Here is a 22,221-nt window from a genome sequence, read left to right as displayed (position 1 = left end):
GGCTGTTGTAACAATTTTTAATTAACCATTCAGTCTTTATTTCAGACGTACGTCAGCTATCAGATTTATATCACTCTGCCTTCGTTCTATCCACCTTTTCACCTTCCACAACTTGTAGTAGCCAAATTCTTTAAGGGCTATAGCATCCCTGCCTTTTATCTTTTCTTTTTCTTTTCTTTCTCTCACGGAACAACTGCAGCTCTTCATTTTTTAGAAATGAAATACGTGTAACAAGGGCGAATAATGTAGCGCATTCTAGGAATGGTATCTTGAATATGGGACTGGATTCAAGCTTTGTACCTTATGTACGTTGGTGCGTGCCCTGATCGGCCTTAATTCTGCGACAAAGAAAAGCCCTAAAGTCATAAGCATAGAAGATAAGTAGTGGAATTAAGTAATGATATGGCACACTTTGTTATTTTTTTTTTTTCAATTATTGTCTGTTTCTATAGCTGGATTTTTAAATATAAGTTCGATATAACATACAAAGACGCTGTAGTAATGAGTAAAACGTTTGGTGAACGCTCCTAATTCATAATGGAGTTTCCTCTACTGTTTCACAAGCAACCGCCCGAGAATAAAATTTATATCTTCATCGTCACTATATAAGTCAAGTACAAGACCTAGAAGCTTGAAACTGAAGTTTCGTTTGCGTGGAAATTATACAATTCAGCATACTCCTGCAAAATTCAAGGAGTGCACCACAATATTGATAGTAAAGCATATTTATTCCACTGACAAAAATGGCACTGACAAAAAGAACCAAAGCAAGAGCCTATAGCACTGTAGGGATGAAACAAATAAATGTTGATTTTGCTACCAATTAGATGCGTAAAATTAATAAATATCACCGGAACGCAATTCAAAATACGTGCTACGCACCGTTAGATGAACAGTGTGTTACAGAGTTTCAATGATTTTTTTTGTTTTTTTTTAGCTTCATGACTACAAGTGCAACCACACACACAAGCACACAGACACATACGCGCATGCCCCCCCCCCCACACACACACACACACACACAGAGACGCACACACACACGCACGCACACACACGCACACACACACACACACACACACACACACACACACAAGATATGAAGTCAAAACTTTAGTTAGCAAGCCAAGAGCTGCCTTTGAAATCACACAAAAGCCTGAATACCTCACATATCGTTGCAGCCATTCAATGTCCTTAAAATAAGCACTTTAACTCACTTCAAGTTTTCTCACTGAACAGGGTATATATACAGGGTGTTTCAGCAAACACTTTCAAACTAATTAACAAAAAGGCAGCAATTGTTTTCTTACCTAGTTACCTTAGGGGACATACTGCAATTTACAAATGGTAGGCGGTGAAATTAAATTTTTTAAATTATGAGGTTTTACGTGCCAAAACCACTTTCTGATTATGAGGCACGCCGTAGTGGAGGACTCCGAAAATTTCGACCACCTGGGGTTCTTTAACATGCACCTAAATCTAAGTACACGGGTGTTTTCGCATTTCACCCCCATCGAAATGCTGCCGCCGTGGCCGGGATTCGATCCCGCGACCTCGTGCTTAGCAGCCCAACACTATAGCCACTGAGCAACCACGGCGGGTGCGGTGAAATTGAAGGCATATCCAGTTGAAAGAGTTATGTAGATGGCACAATTTTCGAGATATGCGCCATCAAACTCGCGGTAAAAATGCAATGTCGTTCTACTTACTTTATTAACAAAACTTCATGTTATGCATTGAAACACTAAAGTAATTGGACCCTCAATGTGGTTCATCGCAAAGTTTGGGAATTAATATCTCGAAACTGGTATTATCCTGAGAATTTGTTTCAAGTGGATCAGCTTTGCGAACCCCCAGGCTAGAATTGGTAGATTGCAATATATGCCATTAGATTGCAATATATGCCAATTAGTCGTTTATGGATTTCAATTTTTGTGCAAGTAATATCCGCCTCTTCGGGTAGACCAGCTCATGGATTAGAATTGTGCTATCTGCCACAGGCAATTTTTAAAACATATTTAATCAAACCCCGCCGCTGCCGGCGTTTGATCCCGTGACCCCGTGCTTAGCAGCGCAACACCATAGCCGCTAAGCAACCGCGGCGGGTTCAGCAAAGTATGATTGAAGAAACTGACCAAGGACAATTCTACCCACAACGAGGCAGCCGCTTCCATAGACCTCGAGAAGAAACATTCCCTTCGTAAGGGAGTAAAGAATGCGCCTTTAAATTTCAAGCCTTTACCTGTGTCGGTATCCACTCCACGAGAAGATACCACGAAGGCTAAATATACTACTATAAATGCTCAGCCTCGCGTAAACGACACCTGACTTGACTCGCAAACGTGGCCTTCATTGCATTCCAGGAACAGCAACTTCGAACTTCGCTCCTAACGACAGCAATACAGACAGAGCGCCGTTTTGGACAGTCACATCGAGGCGTCGCTGAAGCAAATGATAAGCACCTTGCAGCAACTACTTGCCAGTTTAAACGCACCTGTGGCTAAGACAGCAGTACAAGTAACGCAGGCTGTTGAAATGATGCTGGCTTCTCTCGATTAGCCTAAAGCATTCTTACTGCAGGTGTGTCACAGCATGCACTTCTTTCACCCATAACTTTCACCCCTTACTACCGCCTGCCTGTTCTATCCCAATCTGTCCCCTTTTCCCCTTCCCCCTGTGTTGAGTAGCAAGTCAGAAGCACGGCTTTCAGGTCGACCTCTTCACGTTTCCAACATTAAACTCAGTCTCTCTCTTTCGTGTTTGTGTGTGTGTATTATTTTGAGCTATATTGAGCGCAAAAATGCGAGAAATTACTGACCCACAAAGATCACTACATCCCATGTAGGCAAGAAACAAGACATACGCGCGCCACAATTTTTATAGCTTTCTTTTTCTTGTTACCTTTGCGCAGTGGAAATTTATTCATATTTTAATCCAGCCACGCTACAGTGTGAAACCTATACGCGAAGATAACGGCACCGTGGCTATAAATCATCAAATAGATTAAAAACTAAAATTTGTTGAGTGTGACTTTATGAGGTACCTTTTCTAAATCAGCGTTAGGTCACTTTTAGTGCTACGCTTCTCCCCCCATACTCTGGAAACTGAAATAAAAGTACAAGTTGCCGGTGAGCAAGCAAAATATTTAAACAGGTCAAAGCTTTGAAAGTAAGTCCTGCCAATTACTTTCTTCCTATAGAAATTTTCATATACTACAAGGCGTGGTTGGGGTAAGATCATGCAAGGCAAAATATTACGATAGTGACTGCCATAAACAAATTATGTTAAAGCCGCCGATAACAATTTTATGTAACATTGGCAACAATTCAGTTTTTTTATGGCCAATAGATGCCTTCTTAAGCCTAATATTCAAGCATATACGCAACCTGAAGTTGAGCATTAGAAACGTAACATTCAAATTACCATTCAGCAAGTCGTACTGCCTCGACATTTATGTGATAAAAGAAATACTCCTTCATTTTAAATGTTCGATAGGAAAGCTTGGTTGTACGTACTATTACGTTATTTTTTATGTATTGCTTGAAGTAAATTCCAATTTTCCTGGTATGCAATGCGGTGAAGCTGTAGGCATGCTGTTTAGAACCTTCCGAGCTGGTTGTTTCCAATCTCCCTAGTAAAACCTATTCAACCAATCTGCTCCGTCAGCTTCGAGACCAAAATTCACGAATAATTGTGATTTAATAACAAATTCAGCGTGCCATTTCATAGGGCTCAGAAATATACGTCTTAGACACACCCTCTTGGAAAAAATTCTTGTGTGCCTTCTGGACCATCCTGCTAACCAAGAGCTGCGAAAAAAAAAAAACTGCTTTTCAAGAATTACGGGCTCGTGGACGACAACGCATTGCATTATGAAACATCAATGGAAAAAAGAAACAGTAGATTTTAGCGACTCCACTGGCGCTGAACTCGTTTACTGCTGCAATAGCAGGCTTGCTTGCTTAAACATTTTATATTAAGTTATGGAGTTTTACGTGTCAAAACCATGGTATGATTATGAGGCATGTCGTAGTGGGCGACTCCATAATAATTTTCACCAGCTCGTATTTTTTAACGTGCCCCTAAATCTAAGTACACGAGTGTTATTGCACTGAGTCCCCATCAAAATGCGAGCACCGCGGTCGGGGTCACACAAGCCACTGTGCTACTGCAACGGGTAGGCTTGCTTGCTTGCTCCTTACGCCATAGCCCTTACCCACTATGGTGGATTGGCCAAGAAGCCGGTGGTTAAAACAGCTCTGACAGTGGCACCACCAACTCCTGATGAACTACTTCTTTTCGATGCACACAACATCGTCCTCGCTCACCAAAACATTAAATGTTGCGGCCTACAAATTGTATGTAGAGGCGCCATCGCTCTCGGAGACTTTGGGGCACAAACTATTGCACGAGTTGTGAAGTTGGGAAGCGCAAATATTGAGCGACAGCCCAGTGGTTGTAGAGCACCCAGTTCTCCTGTGCACGTCGACACGGGGACATGAGTTCAAAGCATAGTGGCTGCGGTGGGCAGTTTTGTTTTCACATGGCGTCCGAAATTGGGTGGCCCACCCACGCCACCTGATTTTTGCAATTATGGTTTAGGCATGTGAGCGCTAATTTTGCTATGCGCAGCACGCTTTGCCGATGTTCGTATGTTACACCTAAAGTGTTGCGCTACTGTTATGCCTCTACCATAAAGCGATTAAATACCGTGAACTGTTCTATTCCCAGGTCTGTGTACGTTTGGCCCGTAGTTAGCCCATGGGTACGCAAAACAGACATCCCACCCTGGCACTACTTAAGGTTCATAGTGCTACGCTACGTAACTTGGTTTTTGAATGCTTGCACTCTAAAAACATTAGCACCCTTTGGGACGTACACTTGCCACAAAACGATAATCGTCATCTGCCTTGCTTGCGTTTCCTTTCTTGCAAACACTGCACTCGTTACTTTCCTGTCGAGAACGCTCTGTCATGCTGATAGCGTGCATGCCGCTCGTGACTTGAAAGTACCGGGCTTGCAGCGTTAAAGCAAGGAATTGCGGGCAAGACAGATAACGATTATTGTTGTGTGGCAAGTGTACGTCCCAAAGGGTGCAAATGTTTTTAGAGTGTGGGGGTGACAACAGCGCAACCAAGTGGAGATGTTGGGTGAAGCTTTCTTTTTTTTTTCGTGAAAGGGCGAAGAGGGCGATATCACTATGGCAATGATCAGCGATGGCTGTTATGGTCAAGTAGTACTCCTTAACGTAACGAAGAAAAAAAAGTGAATGGCCAGACGAAGCAACTGCAGTTTCGGACATATAAATGATGTCGCAATAAAAAAGAAAAAGAAAGAAAGATTTCGCATGGGAGATATTGATGTGATTCCTGCCGTGGTGGCTCAATGTGTATGGAATTTCGCCGCTGGGCACGATGTAGCGGGTTCAATTGCTGTCCGCGGCTACCGTTGTGTAAGGGGGGCGTCAGAACGCGAATAAACATTCGTGTACTGCAAACTTGGTGCCCATTGTGCATCAGGTCGAAACTCATAAGGCGTCCCGCACTACACGGCTTCTAGAGGCTTATACGTACGTGACGGAGCAGTAATAACGTTCGTCAGAACACGTTTGTTGTTTTTGTTGTTGATGTTGCCTCAAAACTTACCAATATAGATGTAGAACCTAGATGGCAGTGGCACATCCCCACTCTGGTACCAGTTCAATGTAACCAAACAAAAAATAATCATAAAGTTATGTAAACAAAATTTGCTAATAGGTATATGGGAAATAACAGATAGATGCAAGCTGATGATTTTAATGTAATGACCGAATTATTGAAAACGGAAATGCAGCTAATCTAACTGATTTACTGACAATACGCTGCCATTCTCATCTTCCTCGTTGACAATTCAACCTTGAACCGTCATATAATATATATAAACTCCCCCATGTCTCCTTGGGAACCTGGAAAAAAATTCCAAAGTGAGAAAGCAGAAATTAAGGTAAGCAAGGGAACTCACAGAGGCGACTCACCCATGCGCGAACAGAGCGAGCGCAACTACGCATTGTCCTTGAAAGTCATGGTTCGACTATCAATAGCCGCTCCCATGTGTGGGGTGCCAGTTCAATATCAAGGCAGTTTTTAACGAACTGCAGCCTCCTCAGTGTGGAAATGAATTGCTCGGTGCACCTTCATCTCTTACGAAAATGTGACGGAACCAAATAGAGAGCTATACATCACGACCTTATGCAAAAATACTGTTGAACTGGTCTATACTTATAATTTTCTCGCTCAACCTGTTACTCGCTCTTCTATATTATTCCTGAACTACTATTTCTTTTGCTTTTATCGTGGCATGAGCGCCAGCCAGTTATGTGTTCTGTCGTATTCTGTAATGAAAACAAGGGAGGGGGGTGCTTTTGACACAATAGAAGCTTAGTTTACTGCGAATAATTCATGTGTAGCCTGGAATTTGGTGGTGCGGTGCAGTGATCGCACAGATCTGTCGTCTCTAGAGCCAAACCCTATAGGTTCTCCAGCGAATTCTCTTCCTTCGCACTACGTACAGTCCGAAAACAATTGTGGTGAGACGCATACAGTTGCTGTTCAGCCAGCAGGGATTTCTGTTCCGCGAACAGCAGGCAATTCAGAAGCCACGCGTGCACTATAAGGAGAAAGACTTGAGTGGCGCTTCTGTAGGAGAAAGTGAGGTGGCTCCTCGAGAGTTGGGTGATGCAGTATAGCAGCAAAGCGTTTTTCCCGTGGTCGAGCGCAAATCGGTGTTGAACTGCTCTCAGCGAGAGTTCAGAGTGTCAGGCGGAAGCGGAAATGCGCTAATCAGGCGCAGCTCCTGCTGCCGTCGACTTCGCACGGTCTTGCTAACAATTCTGCGCGCTCGCAGACGTTCTCGCCACTTCTCCTTACTTCCCAGGCGCTCCTCTGACATGCAAATGAGGCGTAAATTATTCGGCCAGCAGCTACACGAGCGTCTTCATTAGTCCTTATCGAGTTTTCATACACCCTGGGAGTGTTGGGCCTATTAGCGGCGCTCCTGTAAGGCATGCCGCGCCGGCAGCGTGAACTGCGCTGCCGGCCGTTCTTGTGCTGTGAGGCGCGGCGCGAAAACCGCTATGCGGGCACGAAGACGAGCACACGTGCGCTTTGCCCCACTGCGCTCCTGTACACGCTTAGTATGTGAGCTATACCGCCGGTGCCTTTGCTCGTTCCTTAGTCCTTTGGCTTTCAGGCGTTTCTTCTTCACAAATATGTATCGGCTATAGACCGCGTACAGTGTGTCACAAAAATGTCAGCAAGTGATAGAATTCCCGAAGAGCCCCCCCAACAAAACGAGTAGAAACTGCTTGCACAGATGGTGTCTACCAAGCATTGTTTCCAAAAGAAACAGAATGAAGAAAGGAAGCTTTGCGAGATTGTCATTTCAAACACGAACAGCACGCTACGCATTCACCTGGAAAGTACTGTCTGGCGAAATGAGAAATGCCACGGATGCAGTGCAAGACACCAAAGTAAGAAATGAGTACCAGGAAGAGAAACTTCACTAGTGCAACGGTGTGCCAAGCGTCTATAGGTTGTGTCCGGACCTGCATATGTTTATTATCCGGAACTATCCGTTATGAACGACACTCTCGTCTTACGCGCTCTAAAATGTAGCGAGTAACAAACACTAGAATTTTTATACACGAGAATGTTTTCAAACACTAGCAAAATACGCTGATTGAAGCGCCATATTATATTAACCCTGAAAGAACGCATACCAGCACAGAACAGACGAACTCATCTGGATTGAGAAGAAACTAAGGTGCATGTATAAGAGCAGATGCAGTCAAAGTTAATTCCAAGCCCGTTCACTATGGTGCCAAAATATCGCTTTAGGACGTTTTTTTCTTCCTTTTTTGACCCATTTAACCAATCACCATTACTTGAACCAGCACAATACGTGGGCGCCCCCACGTAGGCAGGCAAACACTTGGCACTCGTGAGTGGGGCACTGGTGTTTGCAAAAATCCTTTGGAAGCCCAGCCACAAACACGATCCCTCTCGGCATCCTATTATTGAACAGCGAGTGAGCCCACGACACCACTCCTGATCCTTCCCAGATGAGGCTGGTGATTGCTAGCACCGTGCATCACTCGCCTCGTCCGAGCTGTAGTGTGGGCGCCGCAGCGGAGCATTTCCGCTTACGCAATGAGCACGCAGGTATAATGATACAAGATCAGGCGGACACACTATCGGTTCACACGCCCCTTTCCTATTGACGGTCGAAGGCATTTATTGTCCCTTGCCGGAAGTACAAGAGCGGAATACAAGCCGAGAAAGGCTGTGTAAAAGCAAATTTTCGCTGCCGTGACAGGGCGCACAAATGACGCAGTAATTTAGGAGCAGCGAAAGGTGATGAGAACCAGTGCACCTGAGACCGTGGACACTTCCCTTGCGCTACTTCTCTCAGGTTGTCTCACACTTGCTAGCCGTGTGGGCACAGGGTGGTAAGGACAATCCTGCATCAAGTGAGCCTTTCGTGGATGTGAAGCTCAAGGGGGACAACGGAGGCAACCGTTTTGAAACAAGGTAATAGGTGCACTGCCTATTACCATGCCTGTTCCTTGGTGCACTGCGTAGTACTTCGCGCCATCCTGTGCAAGTGTGCAGAATAAGCGAGCCGATAATAATGTGCATCGAGGTGGCTTGATGGTTAGCAGACAATTGAAGTCAGGAGAACAGAGAAAATACCCAATTTTCGTATTTATTTTGAATGCCGGACTATACACAGATGAGGCCTCAGCATTCAATATACATCGACCACCAAAAAGAGATATGAAACTGGAGCCAAAGTCATGACCTCCACATGACACGTACGGTGCTCTAACAATCAGTAGACGGACAGTGATGGTTGTCATTCTCTTGTGTATTTAAATATGTTAGCTGGCACCACGAACGGCATCAGAAATGCTGTGCCAAAATGAGTTCAATTCGCTTCTGTCTTTCTATGGACACTTGTGGGCAAGTGTATGTTTCTTCGACAATATTGCTTGTCCTTATTGCGCTACGCAAGTATAAGCCCCGAAACGTGCCCGAAAGCCGGTGGAGCAGCAAGATCGGTAGCCATGGCTGGAGTAGAGAGAACACGGCAACCAATGAGTAACTGTGCGACTGTTGCGCTTGGTAATTTGGGCGAAGTTTTCGTACCCGACAGACTCTGAGAGTGGTGGTGTCTGTGCATGTATTTCAGGAGCCACAGCATGACACAGTATAATGGACGATGACGATGTTGTAAGCGTTCCAAAGAAAATGCTGTTCTTGAGAAGACTACGGTGCCGTATGGCATTCGCAGAAGTACTCTCTTGATTATTTATGAGCTTTTCAAGCAAAGCTTGTATTCACTCACAAGTTTCGGTGGTGTTGTGGGCACGAAAATAGACCCAGTTTGTCCCAGAGCAGAGCAGCTGCGGGAAAGGGCGGTTCGATGAGTTGACAGTCACGCTGGCACCAGTGCGTGAATCCTTAGCAAGGATTCCAGCTGCATAGAAGCGCGCTCATGTTACGCGCGCAACACATCAGAGCTGTTTCGCTTCCGGCGGGGAGAAAAATGGCAGGAAAGGGTTTCGAGTGCGCTGCGCCGGCTTCGTTTCCGTTCAGTTAATTCACGGAAAATGGATGGGACGGCCACGCGTTGTGCGTTCCCTCGAGGAACTGGCAGCCTTCGACGAGCGGCGGTGAGAACTCGCCCTTGAAAGGGCTCGACATCGGCGCGGCGATCTAGCCGTTAGAGCCACCAGACAATCCGACAGCAACGAGACGAAGATCCCGAGCTGAAAGAGTGGGAGGCCGAAGCGATCCGGCACCGTTACCTGTGGGTTACTTAACCGTGACGAAGGTCAGGTGCACGCAGGATAAGATTCGCTTACCCCCATTTTCCTGTAGGGGAAGGTTTAATCATTTTTGCTCGACCTCCATTTCAGCCTGTATTCGTTTTTTTAAGTGCCCGGCTTTAAAGCTCCGCCCATTATTAGTTTTCCAAAGGCAAGCTCTTCTCCAATGCCTTGCTCTTCCGCACTCTGTGACCATTTCAGTGCTTTGCCTTAAAGATTGAATACTTTAGAGCAGTCCAGATTTGTGAAAGACAAATTGTCTTTCTATAGAGGCTACTTTTTCAGTTAGAAATAAGGACGTAAACTGGAGTTTCTGTTACTGCATTCGGTAGAAGTATCGATTCGAGTTTCGACAGCATATTACCGGAAGCATGAATGAAGTTTCACGATTTCGCACTTCAACTAGATGGGAGCTTCATACGAGTTATGCATCAGGTGCCATAAGTGTAATACCTGCCTTACTACGTGCGCATGGCAAAGGAATGACAGAGAGATAAAAGGGATAAAGGAAAGGGAGATGTTAACCAGGGTGAATTCCTTTGACTACCTTTCACCGGGGAAAGGGAAAAGATAACTAAACATGCTGGAAGACGAGAAAAGAAGTTCACAGGGTGCACGCAGCCAGATGTACAAGTCTTCATAGTTGATTTAGTCATAAATGGTCCTACACAGAACGATTATTTTGAAGTTTTACGGAATTTTTAAAAATCGCCTATTGCAGATAACATAATCCATCAGCTGAAATATTAGAATAGGCGGACATTACTAGCACGAGAAATGCAAACATTGAACTAATTATCGCAAAATGTCTAATTAACATCTTAATTAATTACATTGCGGCACATATTGCAATTTACTAATTGTAGCCGGAGAGCTTGGAAGACGTATCTACTTGAGATGATTGTCCAGGATGACACCACTTTCGAGTTATTATTTCCCAGAGTGGGGGACGAAATACATAGGTGTTTCAATTACTTTTGTGCTTCAATGCATAAAAAAGCGTTTTTTCTTTAAATAAGAGGAACAACAGTGCATTTTTAGGGCAAGTTTGATGGCTCATATCTCCAAACTGGCATCATTCTAGAAATTCATTCCAAGTGGATACGTCTTGCAAGCTCACCGGATACAATTCGTGAATTGCAATATGTGCCGTGAAGAAAATAATTCAAAAGAGAATGAGTGAATTAGCTTATTAATTAGATGAGTATTTGTTTAGATTTATCGAGCAAGTAATGTCCGCCTCTCTGGATAATCGAGCTCAATGACTAGAATTACGTTAGCTGAAATAGGCTGTCTTTAAAAATTCTGTAAAACGTAAAATGATAATCCTGCAGACTTATGGATCCCAAGAAAGGCAGCAGTGCTTTAGTGGCTTTGTATTTCTTAAATGCTCGAGGCCACAGTCCCACGATCTGTGGTTCTTTGAAAGGCCTGTAATTTAATTTGCATAAAGTGGTCCGAAAAGCAAGGTTGCAATATTCGTATGATGGGGCAGTCCCACAACAAGTGATTATGATGTTTCTACTGTGCCACATGTGTAATGATTCACACTGTCCGCCACTTCAATTAGGAATGCATAGGCATTCACAAAAGTAACGCCTGTTCGTACGCCCCACAGTAATGTAGCTTTAGGTCAAGTAAGACTGCATAAGAGTTGTAGCTTCATATGTGTGCTCATTGCATGAACGAGCCAGTTAGTGAACTCCCTTGATTTCTTCGCTAACGGACTAGTACTGGCAAAAACACTAAGGTTCCACGCAACGTCAGTTCTGGACAGCGGAATCGCAGTGCTTTCGTCTTCTCCATGGACGACACGGGCATGTAGCCTTGTGGGTACTATTATTGAAAAATATATCACACTGCCCCGTTAATCATTAAAATATGATGTCGTATTATGGCCGCATTATGGCGAGGTATTCTAATCTCGGACGCCAATTATTCATGTGGGCCTCAGCGCTGAGCTTACAGGAGATCGAGCTTGTGAAGCTTTTCGGGATAAAAACCGCTGCACCTGCTACATTATAGGCTCCAATATACATTGCAAGCATCTTTGGATGGCTAACACCCGGCTTAAAATGGTTTAAGCCACAACTATGATTAATATGTTGCGACCTAGGCGCCAATTATCAATGAAAAACTATTCATTCGTTCAGTTGAGTCTCAATTGTGTGTTAGATAATGTGACTATTTGGCGAACTCATTTCTAATGTAGGTTGTAAAAAATACTTTCGCGTAATAATCTTCCCATTTGCGAAAGCCGGTTAGGCTCATTACCCTCCCCTTCTCAGTGCATAATGTTGCGGTATGCGAACACCTTTTTATAAAGCACATTGATACAAGGTCAAAATTTAGATATATGGGCTGGAAAGACCTCAGCAATTATTACAAGTTTGTTAAGTAAATTTTATGGTATTTGTATTGTTATGAGCACATCATAGCCACCTAGCTATCCCCTAGAGCCCTGCGGCAACGGTGGTCCCATCGGATGCAATAAAGTGAACTTCGCAATACTTAGACGTTTTCAGAAAGGCCACATTTAAACGCTTTAAACGTTATAAGGCACTTATTATGTATACTTCAAAAAGTGTGGACAAAGATGATTGAAAATAATAATGAGGCTTAATCTTATGTTCCCTAGAAAAGTCAGGTTACTCATAATACAAAAACTGCCATGCAGGTCAGCTGATTCATGCAATTTGAAGCTAATCAACACCTTAAATGGCGCTAATTTTTCAGTGCCCTGCAATCTCACGCGTATTACTAAGATACCCGAGCATCTTCTCTTGAAAGAGACAAAAACAAGAGGAACGCGCGAGCCACAGAATGGCCTCACTGGGTGAGGCATATGTGTTCGTCATCGAGGACACAAAAATAACTGCGCCAATGTCTGGGCAACTGACCTTAAGGCCACCAAAAGCAAAACTTAAAGATTTAAACGTAAAAAAGTTGTAATGAAAAAATGACATCAACCAATAGGCAAGAACTGCTTCCTCCTTCACTCATCGCAGACTATTTTCTTTGCACAAAGGTCATGAGGTAAACGCCATATCAGCCAGCCAGCCAACCAAAAAAAACACACACAGCAAAAAGGTAGAAGTCGGATAGAGCAATCTTTTTCACATGCGTTCGCCTGTAGCGTTTTCTTTCTACGCTTCATCTTCGCTGGTGTTTTTATATATTTGTGTGTATGTATATACTTATTGCCACTTCAACGGCCCTGCGACTGGCCAAGCAAGACTACTTTCCTCTGCGGCGTGAAGTGAAAGAACGAAAGAGCGACAAAAACGAAAATGGCCAAAAGTGTGCAAAAACGAAAGCCTCAAATATTTGACTCCCGAAGCGGCAGCGCCGACGTGGTTTATACGCTAGTCAAGAACACCTACCCCCCGCCTCTCCTCTTTTCCCGTACTGCTCTCCGTGAATGCGCTGCCCCCTTCGAGGTTGCGCCTTCACACCTCTTCTTAAGGAACCTCGAAATTCATGTTTCGAGGTCAGCGCACCGGCACCGGTGTGATGTAGTGCCGAACAGCTTTCTTGTGACGGCGGGGAGTATCCTCCTTTTTTTTTTCTTGCTTTGATATCACCGCGTACAGTACTTGGCGCCCCTTTCCAGCCCTCTGCACACATTGCTCATTGTCTATACGGGATGAAGTCGGCTATAGGACACGATTATAATATAGGGGCTCTGCACTCCGTGGCGAACAAAGCGTGTCCAAAGCGAAAACGGTGCCGTCATTCGTGCACGATGGAAAGCGAACGGCCAGCGACAGCGCCATGCTTCTCATCGTATTCGTCGCGACCCTATAGCTGCCTCATTCAACTAGCCTCTCAGAGTAAGAATTGCTGTGCTGAAATGGTCACTGACTACCCCCGATTCTTATCAGCACGTACGTTAGGTGATTTTACCACTGTGTTTTGCACATCCGAACGTGCAGAACGCAAGTAGGTAAAAAAAATGTTGTCGGACAAGCTTGCCAAAGAAACAGTAGCTTTACTTCCTAAGAAAGCAGCCAACAAAAGAGCCCTTAAACTGCTTCAGTATTTATGGGTAACCATTTATGTAGGAAATAATTGCTTTATTTTTGCGCAGAACAGATGTACGCTTACTCGCACTGCTTTGTCAGTCAGCATACAGGGTTCATGTCAGACCGTTTGCTGGTGCGTGCATTGGGAGCACATATAGCGTGCTTATATGTACAAACAAATATATCCGGCGAGAAATCTATTATTTGCGCCCCACCACGCAGAGATTCGCAAAGAGAGCGCTGCTTTAAATGTGACGGAATTTCCTGCAGTATGCACTCATGTCAAAAATATTTGCGTGTACATGAGGCTCATACATCGCGTCGAATGATTGCGCTAGCTCATAGGATATCAACAAAAATACAGCCTGATTGTTTCGTGGAATTAGCAACCCTGTGTTTAGGAATATGGGTTAACTTCGTTCTATATTTGTATTAGTTGGTGTGCACCCGCGACAATAAATCTGAAATAATCTCAGGCGTGACCAAAGAAAACACGTCTGCACAGCGACGCAGTGACAGTAAGTTATAATAACGCCATGACTATTGTAATAAAGATAGAACCTATCCACAAAGTAAAAAGTAAAGTGAAAAAATAGAACATTCGTGTTTGAGGGTTCATTTACTGCGACAATGGGGAACGTTTGCATAGGGATGAGCCGGCTATCCAAAAAACATAGGTAACACACACACACACACACAAAAAAAAAAACTGTATAAATAGCAATATAAAAACAAATTGTGAAAAACATTCAGAATCGCACAGAATGAAACTCTTTAGACACACGCTAAAAACATACAAAGGATTTGACAAAAACTGCAAAGCTATGCACGCGTCATATAGAGTCTGCGTGTGACCAGTGACAAGCACAATTACCCTCCTTATGATTAAAGGTATCACGTAAAAGCATAGCGTACAAGAATTCTGTTGCATAATAAAAGCACACCAAAGCACCCAAAATGTCAAATGGTAAGATAAAGTCATCACGGCGTTTTTTCCAGCCACATTTCGTGTAACGTCAGCGCTTTGGTACGTCCGGGTTTGAAGGTTTGAAGGTTTTATTGAAAAGTATTTGGATACAGGGAAGTATATGGTAAATATTAATACAGAAGGAGGTCCCAGAGTTTAAACCGCCGAGGGGACCTCCTGTGCTAAGTACAAAAAATAATCAAATACAGACAGGCAGTGGTGTTGAGGATCAATGAAACAGTATTACCAAAGATAAATTAAACAACGAGAATACATAACTTCATTAGAACATCATTGTAGAGAGAAATATACATAAAAGGAATTAAGTACTAGACGGTGATACATAATGTAAAGTGTAAAAAGCAAAACACGGTTCGTTGTCAATAAAGGTCATTTATTACTAACAGTCTGTTGACCACAAGTGAATTTTCAATGCTTTATGAAATGAGTGTTCTGAATGGACGCACTTGATGTTCATGGGCAATGAATTCCTACACATTATACCCGAACAGAGCGCTGTCTGACAGCCGTAATTTGTACGTCCTTTAGGTAATAACATTTTATTTTGTTCCGAGAATCTTGTATTATTACGGTTGAGTAGTTGGGGGGCAGAAATATTACTAATGATAGTACCTTGATTTCCGATGCGATAAATTAGAAGACCAAGTTTTGGCTGTAACGAGTAAGTGAGCGGAAGGATACTTAGTTTCTGGTAAAGTGGAAGGCCAGATGCCAAGTGAGGACTAAATGTAAGCAGGCGTACTGCTTGGTTTTGTAAGTGATCAAGGCATGACATCTGTGTTTCACACGTGTTTCCCCATGAAGTGAGGCAATATATCAGGTGACTAGGTGTGAACGCGTAATACACTGACCGGAAGATGTGCTGCTGAAAGTAATGTCGAGAGTTGTTTAATACACGTAAACAAAAACAAATTTTTTTACAAAGGATATCGTATGTTTGTTAAATTTCAGATGTGAGTCAAGAACTACGCCTAGAAATATTGTCGTATCATATGGATAAATTATGTGGTTATCTAGATTAATACTCGGAACTAAAGAGGTTTGCTTAGATGAGTATGAAAAAATCCATGTTTTTGCATGTTTTGCATGCATGTTTGCACCACAAAGCATGTTTTTGTGGTGTTTACTTGCAGCGCATTCTCAAGACACCAAGACGCGATTTTTCTGAGGTCTTTGTTTAGTCGTGTTGTTAAGTTATTAAGGTCTTTATCTCTAGCAAATATAGTTGTATTATAAGCGTAAAGTATGCATTCCGAATTGTTTAGGCAATTAGGTAAGTCATTATTATACAAAAAGAAAAAGAAGAGGGCCTAAAATGGATCCTTGCGGGTACACCTTGATTAGTAGTTATTGGCTGCGATATGAAATCAGCGAATTAAACAACCCGGGTACGGTCAAGTAGATAACTCGGTAAAAGGGTTAGAGCAGGTCCAGTGATACCTAGTGATTCTAACTTAGAAAAAGGTATAGTGTGGTTAATTGTATCAAATTTCTTAGTAAAATCAATAAATAACGCCGCGGCCCAGCACCCGTTGTCAATGAAGATTTTAATGTGGTCAGCGAATTCTGTTAGAGCCTGTTCCGTGGAAAAATTTGGGCGGAAATCGAATTAATGCGAGGTCAAAAGGTCAAATTTTTCAAGGTACTTCATGAGGCGGTCAGCAAAAAGTTTCTCGATTAGTTTACTAAAGAATGGTAGGATCGTTATCGGGCGATAGTTACCTAATACGCTCGGATCTCCTTTTTTAAACAGGCACAACTTTTCCTCGTTTTAGTATTGAGAGAAAGATACTTCTGGTAAATATATTATTTATAAGGATAGCAAGAACACCCGATAGCTCATGTGCCACCAGTTTAATTTTAGATGGGTTAACGTGGTCACACCCTAGGCCAGTGCATTTTAGACCACATAAAACACGAAAAACCTCCTGCGGTAACGGAGGTCGTAAATAAAATGATTGGGAGCAGCGAGCATAGTGCGAAATATGAGTCGGTTGGTTGGAGGTCACCGTTGAAAAAAACTTATTGAATGCGTTAGCTATATCAGATGGGTTAGTGAGACGCCGGCCAGCATCATTAAGTTCATTTGCTACAGGTCGTTGTTTAGGCATGTTCAAAAATTTATTAGTTCCCAATTCTTGCGATTATTGTTCCCATTTTAATCATTTGAGTTTGGTAATAATCACGTTTAGCGGTTTTTAGAGTGTTTTTAAGCGATTTTTCAAAGCCAGCTTAAATGGTAGAAATTAATTTTTTTTTATGTAGGTTATCCTTTTTACGTATACACCACAGTAAGTTATTCGTGATCCATGGGTTTCTGGGGGCCGAGTACCGTTTTTAAGTAACAAAAAATGACGAGCATGAGCTAACTGTTTCGGTTATTTGAGCAAAAAAATTATTAAAAGATGCCTCAACATTCGGTTCATGAATAAAAACGTTTCAGTCAATGTGTGAAATTACTAGCCATGGTTGCTCAGTGCTATGGTGTTGGACTGCTGAGCACGAGTTCGCGGGATCGAATCCCGGCCACGGCGGCAGCGTTTCGTTGGGGGCGAAATACGAGATGACCCACGTGCTTATATTTAGGTGCACTTTAAAGAACTCCTGTTGCGTCGTCCTCAACGAGCTATGGAAAGAATGATGGGTGTAACGTTAAGGGATAAGAAAAGAACAGATTGGGTGAGGGAACAAACGCGAGTTAATGACATCTTAGTTGAAATCAAGAAAAAGAAATGGGCAGGAGATGTAATGAGGAGGGAAGATAACCGATGGTCATTAAGAGTTACGGACTGGATTCCAAGGGAAGGGAAGCGTAGCAGGGGGTGGCAGAAAGTTAGGTGGGCGGATGAGATTAAGAAGTTTGCAGGGACGACATGGCCACAATTAGTACATGACCGGGGTTGTTGGAGAAGTATGGGACAGGCCTTTGCCCTGCAGTGGGCGTAACCAGGCTGATGATGATAAAGAACTCCGGGTGGTCGAAATTTCCGGAGCCCTCCATTACAGCGTGCCTCATAATCAGAAAGTGGTTTTGGCACGTAAAACCCCGTAATGTTTTTTAATGTGTGAAATTCTCTGTTGAAACAACTTGGCGCTAAAGAAATTCCTTTTTTGAAGTTTTATCTTGCATTGGCTATGCGATTCGGCCAACAAGAAAATGGGGTAATGGTCCCTGATGTCAAAGCTAACAACGCTAGCAATCTAAGGCGAAATGACCTTTGTTAGAACGTGATCAATGAGAGTACCAGGGCTATTTGACAGGCAGCGTGTAGGCGATTGTAACAGTGATTCCATGGCCGACAAAGCAATGTGCGTATTATGCGCAACAACTGTTCGTGATATCCGTAATGTCTATTTTTATGTCACCAACGACAATGAAATTCTTGTTTTCACGATTCAGGCGGGTTAAATGCTATCGAGTTCTGCGCAGAAACTCATGTATGATGACGACGGGGAACGATAATGGATGCAATGATAATGTTTTTGTTAGACGGAAAATAAGCGCGGTCAAACTCAACCCACACGTATTCGGCTTTATCAAGGTTAAGTGTAATGTCAGAGCGGCGTTTGTAGGAAAGCTGTTTTGAGATCAAAATGGCAGAACCACCGTGGCGGTCACTGTTTCGGTGGTTGTATTCCGCATCATAGCCAAGTACTGTGAATAGGTTATTATCCTGAGGTGATAGCCATGTCTCCGAGAGACAGATAACCGAAAAATTATGAGAGGAAAGAGTTACAAAATGTATTACGTCATCCTTATGTTTGGGCAAGCTGCGCGTGTTAAAATCGATGACAGACTTGTGTGATGTGGATGACTTACTGAGTAATTGTTTTAGTTGATCTACGCTGTAGTAAGTGTAAGGTTGGCTATCTGAAAGTTGATTGTTCATGTGAAGACGGAAAGATCATTGACCCCCAGATGGGGTGCACGCGTCTGTTTTTGCACTTGCGAGCCAGAATTCTGCCGTTAGTAGTCCAGAGGAATTCCCACTGTTTCTCTCGTTTTAGCGCAAGTCCTTGCGCAAACAGCCTCTTGTTTTCGGGGGTCAAGTGTTCATTAATGTACATGGGCTTTGGCTTGCCATTTGGTGTTGTGAAACCGATAGCGCCAGCCGTCAATCACGCCTTTGTTGGCGCTGTAGCAAACTCGGTTTTCTTGGCACGAGAACAAAATCAGGCAATAATGTGCGGTCCTTCCTTTGCCGGAACACGGTGTATAACGTCAATTTTGGAATCGTTGACTGGACAACCAACTTTCTCGCCGATCTGCTTAAGAATTGCGGTGCAGCACTCGCCCTGTCTCGAAGGAACTCCTTTTATTTCTCGGTTGTTGTTGCCGGAGTACTGCTCGATTTCAGCCACGCGCAGTGTTAGCCGCTGGTTTGCCCGGGTCAACTCCTTGTTATCATTGACAAGGGCAGCTTGCTGATTTTTCATTTCCTCATAAAGCTCATTGAACATAATTAGACTTTTCCTCATTTCCTCAACCTCATTGGCCTAACTTTCAACAGATTTCGCAAGCTCTGCTTTCGTCGGACTCATGAACTAGCACTTCACAATTAACAGTAAATGGCAGCACAGGCGCGGCAGGGAACGTCAAGTGTTGTTGCGCGAAACTTCTCTGTATGCATTTTCTCATTTCAGTCAGTGCACGTGCAAATGGCGTACCACTTTTTCCGCTGTCTCTGGGTCTCTTGAGCTAACCGCGGCGGCAGCTTGTTCCGTGTTCTGGGCGTCTACAGCGCTCAGGGCGAAGGCGGAGAGTTTCGAATATTTTGCCGCATCCGAATATCAGGTGTCGAGGTTCTTGGAGTAGTTCTGGTGTAGAGCGTGGGCTCTCGCTTGTGTTCACTCTTTCTGGAGAGAATAGCTTAGTTAGTTAGTTAATTTGGGTTTAACGGCAAAAAACCAACCAAGGTCATGTTCCACCAGTCACAAGACAAAAGGAAACGCAATGTTAGAGCAGGAAAACCTACATTGCATTATATTTTCTTGTAAATAACCAGTTGTCTCTAAAAAGTGGAACAGGTTACTAAATAGTACTAGCGGGTCATCTACCAGTAATAGGGCAAGGTGTAAAAGTATATGTAAATATGTAGGTTGTGTAAAAGCTTCCGTCGCTGCGTTTCAAAGTGTGGACATGTTATAAGGATAGGTATTACTGTAAGAGGTTCATTGCATTTTTGGAAGTCGGCGGGTTTTCTTTTCGGAGGAGGAAGTTGCGTGTTAGATGTGTGTGTCCAATCCGAAGTCGACACAGGATCACCTCATAGAACCGTTGGTAGTGAGCGCACGATTTCCACTCACCATTTACGGGTTTAGTAAGATGTAGCTTGTTACTTATACAATGGTCCCATTCTTGTAGCCATTTTGACATCAAGGCCTTCCTAATCGCAGTGATACTATCCTTATAGGGAAGCGTTCTGTTTGTTTTGTATTTGTGCGCTGCCATTGATGCACATCTGTCCGCTGCTTCGTTACCCGGTATACCAACATGGCTTGGTACCCAGCCAAAGCTAATTGACCTACCGTATTTGTTTGATGTTACCATGTATAAAATATCCCCTATCAGGGGTTCACATTCGGATTTCATGTTTTCATGTGAAGAGACTTCAGCGTGCTTAATGAATCAATGTATATGATTCTGTTTTCGTGTTTTTCAGCGATGATCTTTTTAACCACAATCCCTAATGCATAGACTTCAGCTGTGTAGACAGAGGCGTGCTGTGGCAAACGAATACTTCTTTCCCAGTCTTTTGTCACGGCCCCAAGGCCCACGTATTCTTTTGTTTAAGAGCCATGAGTGTAATATCCCATGTAATTTTTATATTTCTCGTCAAGAGCGCGGAATTCTTGTATGATGCGCTTGAGCAGGGTGTCATTTTTCTTTCGAGGTACCAATGCCCAGTCACATAACTGCATGAATCCCACCCACGGGGGTAGTCGTTGTGGCCGTTTAGCAACCCGGAGGAGCTCATCAGGAATGTCGTAATAACGACAGTATTCCTCATATCGCAGAAAAAGAGGTCTAATCATTTTCGGTTTATTTGTGTAGTGTAATCGTGAATTGCACTGTGTGACGATGTTGTAGCATATGTATTGTGGTGAGGACTGCATTTTGAGCATTTAGGAAAAAGCAGCGCTCTGCGATGCTGCAAAGGAGGCTCATTACAGTCGACATATAAACTCTGGACTGGTGATATTCTGTAAGCACCACTTGCCAGTCGTAGTCCTAGGTTATGAACTGGATCAAGTCGACGGACGTAAGAATCTCTGGCTGAACGACATATGATGCTACCATAGTCTAATATGCTACGTACTAAAGTGCGGTAGATGTGTAGTAGACATATGCGGTCAGGGCCCCAGCACTTCCGGGACAGGACTTTCAGGATGTTAAATTTGTTCGCTTTAATTTTAGGGCTAGTTATGTGCGCGAGAAAGTTCAACTTTTTATCAAACAGAACACCCCGAAACATGTGTTCTTGTTTTATAGGTAATGTAGCTTCCTGTAGCTTAAGGACAGGATCTGGTTGTAGCCCTCTTTTTTGTGTAAAAACAACCCTAATAGTTTTTTCACTTGAGAAGTGAAAACCATTTTCAGATGTCCATTGCGTTAGTTTATTTAACGTAATTTGAACTTGTTGTTCGCAGGTTACCAGGTTCGATGCCCCGCACGCAATTTGTAGATTATCCACATATAATCAGTGCATTACAGACAATGGAATTACATTAGGGACCGAGTTCATGTTCACCACAAACAGTGTTGTACTTGGTACGCATCCTTGTGGCACACCATTTTCTTGAATGAATACACGTGACAGCGCCGTTCCTAAACGAACTTGGAATGTTCGGTCGCAAATGAAATCGGCTAGACATTTTAGCATTCTAAGCGGATTCCTAAATCTGCTAAGTCCCTTAATATACCAAACCTCCACGTTGTGTCGTGCGCCTTTTCTAGATCAAAGAAAACAATGAGACAATATAGCTTGTGTAGAAAGGTCGCACGTATCTCGTGTTCTAGTCGGACTAGGTGATTCGTTGTAGAGCGTCCTTCTTATACCCACACTGATGGTTATCTAGTAGGTTCTCCGTTTCAAGAGCGTATGCCAATCTTATTTTTATAATGGCTTCATAAAACTTTGCAAGAGTGCTATATTTGAAAGTGCTATAGGTCTGTAGCTGGTTGCTGTTGCGGGAGTTTTTCCAGTTTTAAAGAAAGGGATTATGATGGCTTCCTTCCACTCATTCGGCATTTTCCCGTTTGCCAGATTATATTAAAAAAGTGAACCAAGATTTCAACTGCATTAGGAGATAGATGAGCGAGCATTGCATAATGTACTCTG

General features: G+C 43.3%; 1 protein-coding gene across 1 annotated transcript in view; it reads left to right on the top strand.

Annotated features, from left to right (window-relative positions):
- Positions 1-7,468: 7,468 nt before the first annotated feature.
- The window catches only part of LOC126545968 (uncharacterized), a 39,548-nt gene continuing 24,795 nt past the window's right edge, over positions 7,469-22,221 (top strand). The window contains exons 1-2 of the mRNA XM_050194018.3: positions 7,469-7,504; positions 8,446-8,564. Coding sequence (XP_050049975.3) covers positions 7,469-7,504; positions 8,446-8,564 — 155 coding nt within the window. The remainder of the gene's footprint in view (positions 7,505-8,445; positions 8,565-22,221) is intronic.

The sequence above is a fragment of the Dermacentor andersoni genome, chromosome 1, assembly GCF_023375885.2.
Source record: "Dermacentor andersoni chromosome 1, qqDerAnde1_hic_scaffold, whole genome shotgun sequence".
NCBI classification, from domain to species: Eukaryota; Metazoa; Arthropoda; class Arachnida; order Ixodida; family Ixodidae; genus Dermacentor; species Dermacentor andersoni.
Note: the sequence above shows the minus strand (reverse complement) of the source record. Positions and strands in the feature narration are given on the sequence as shown.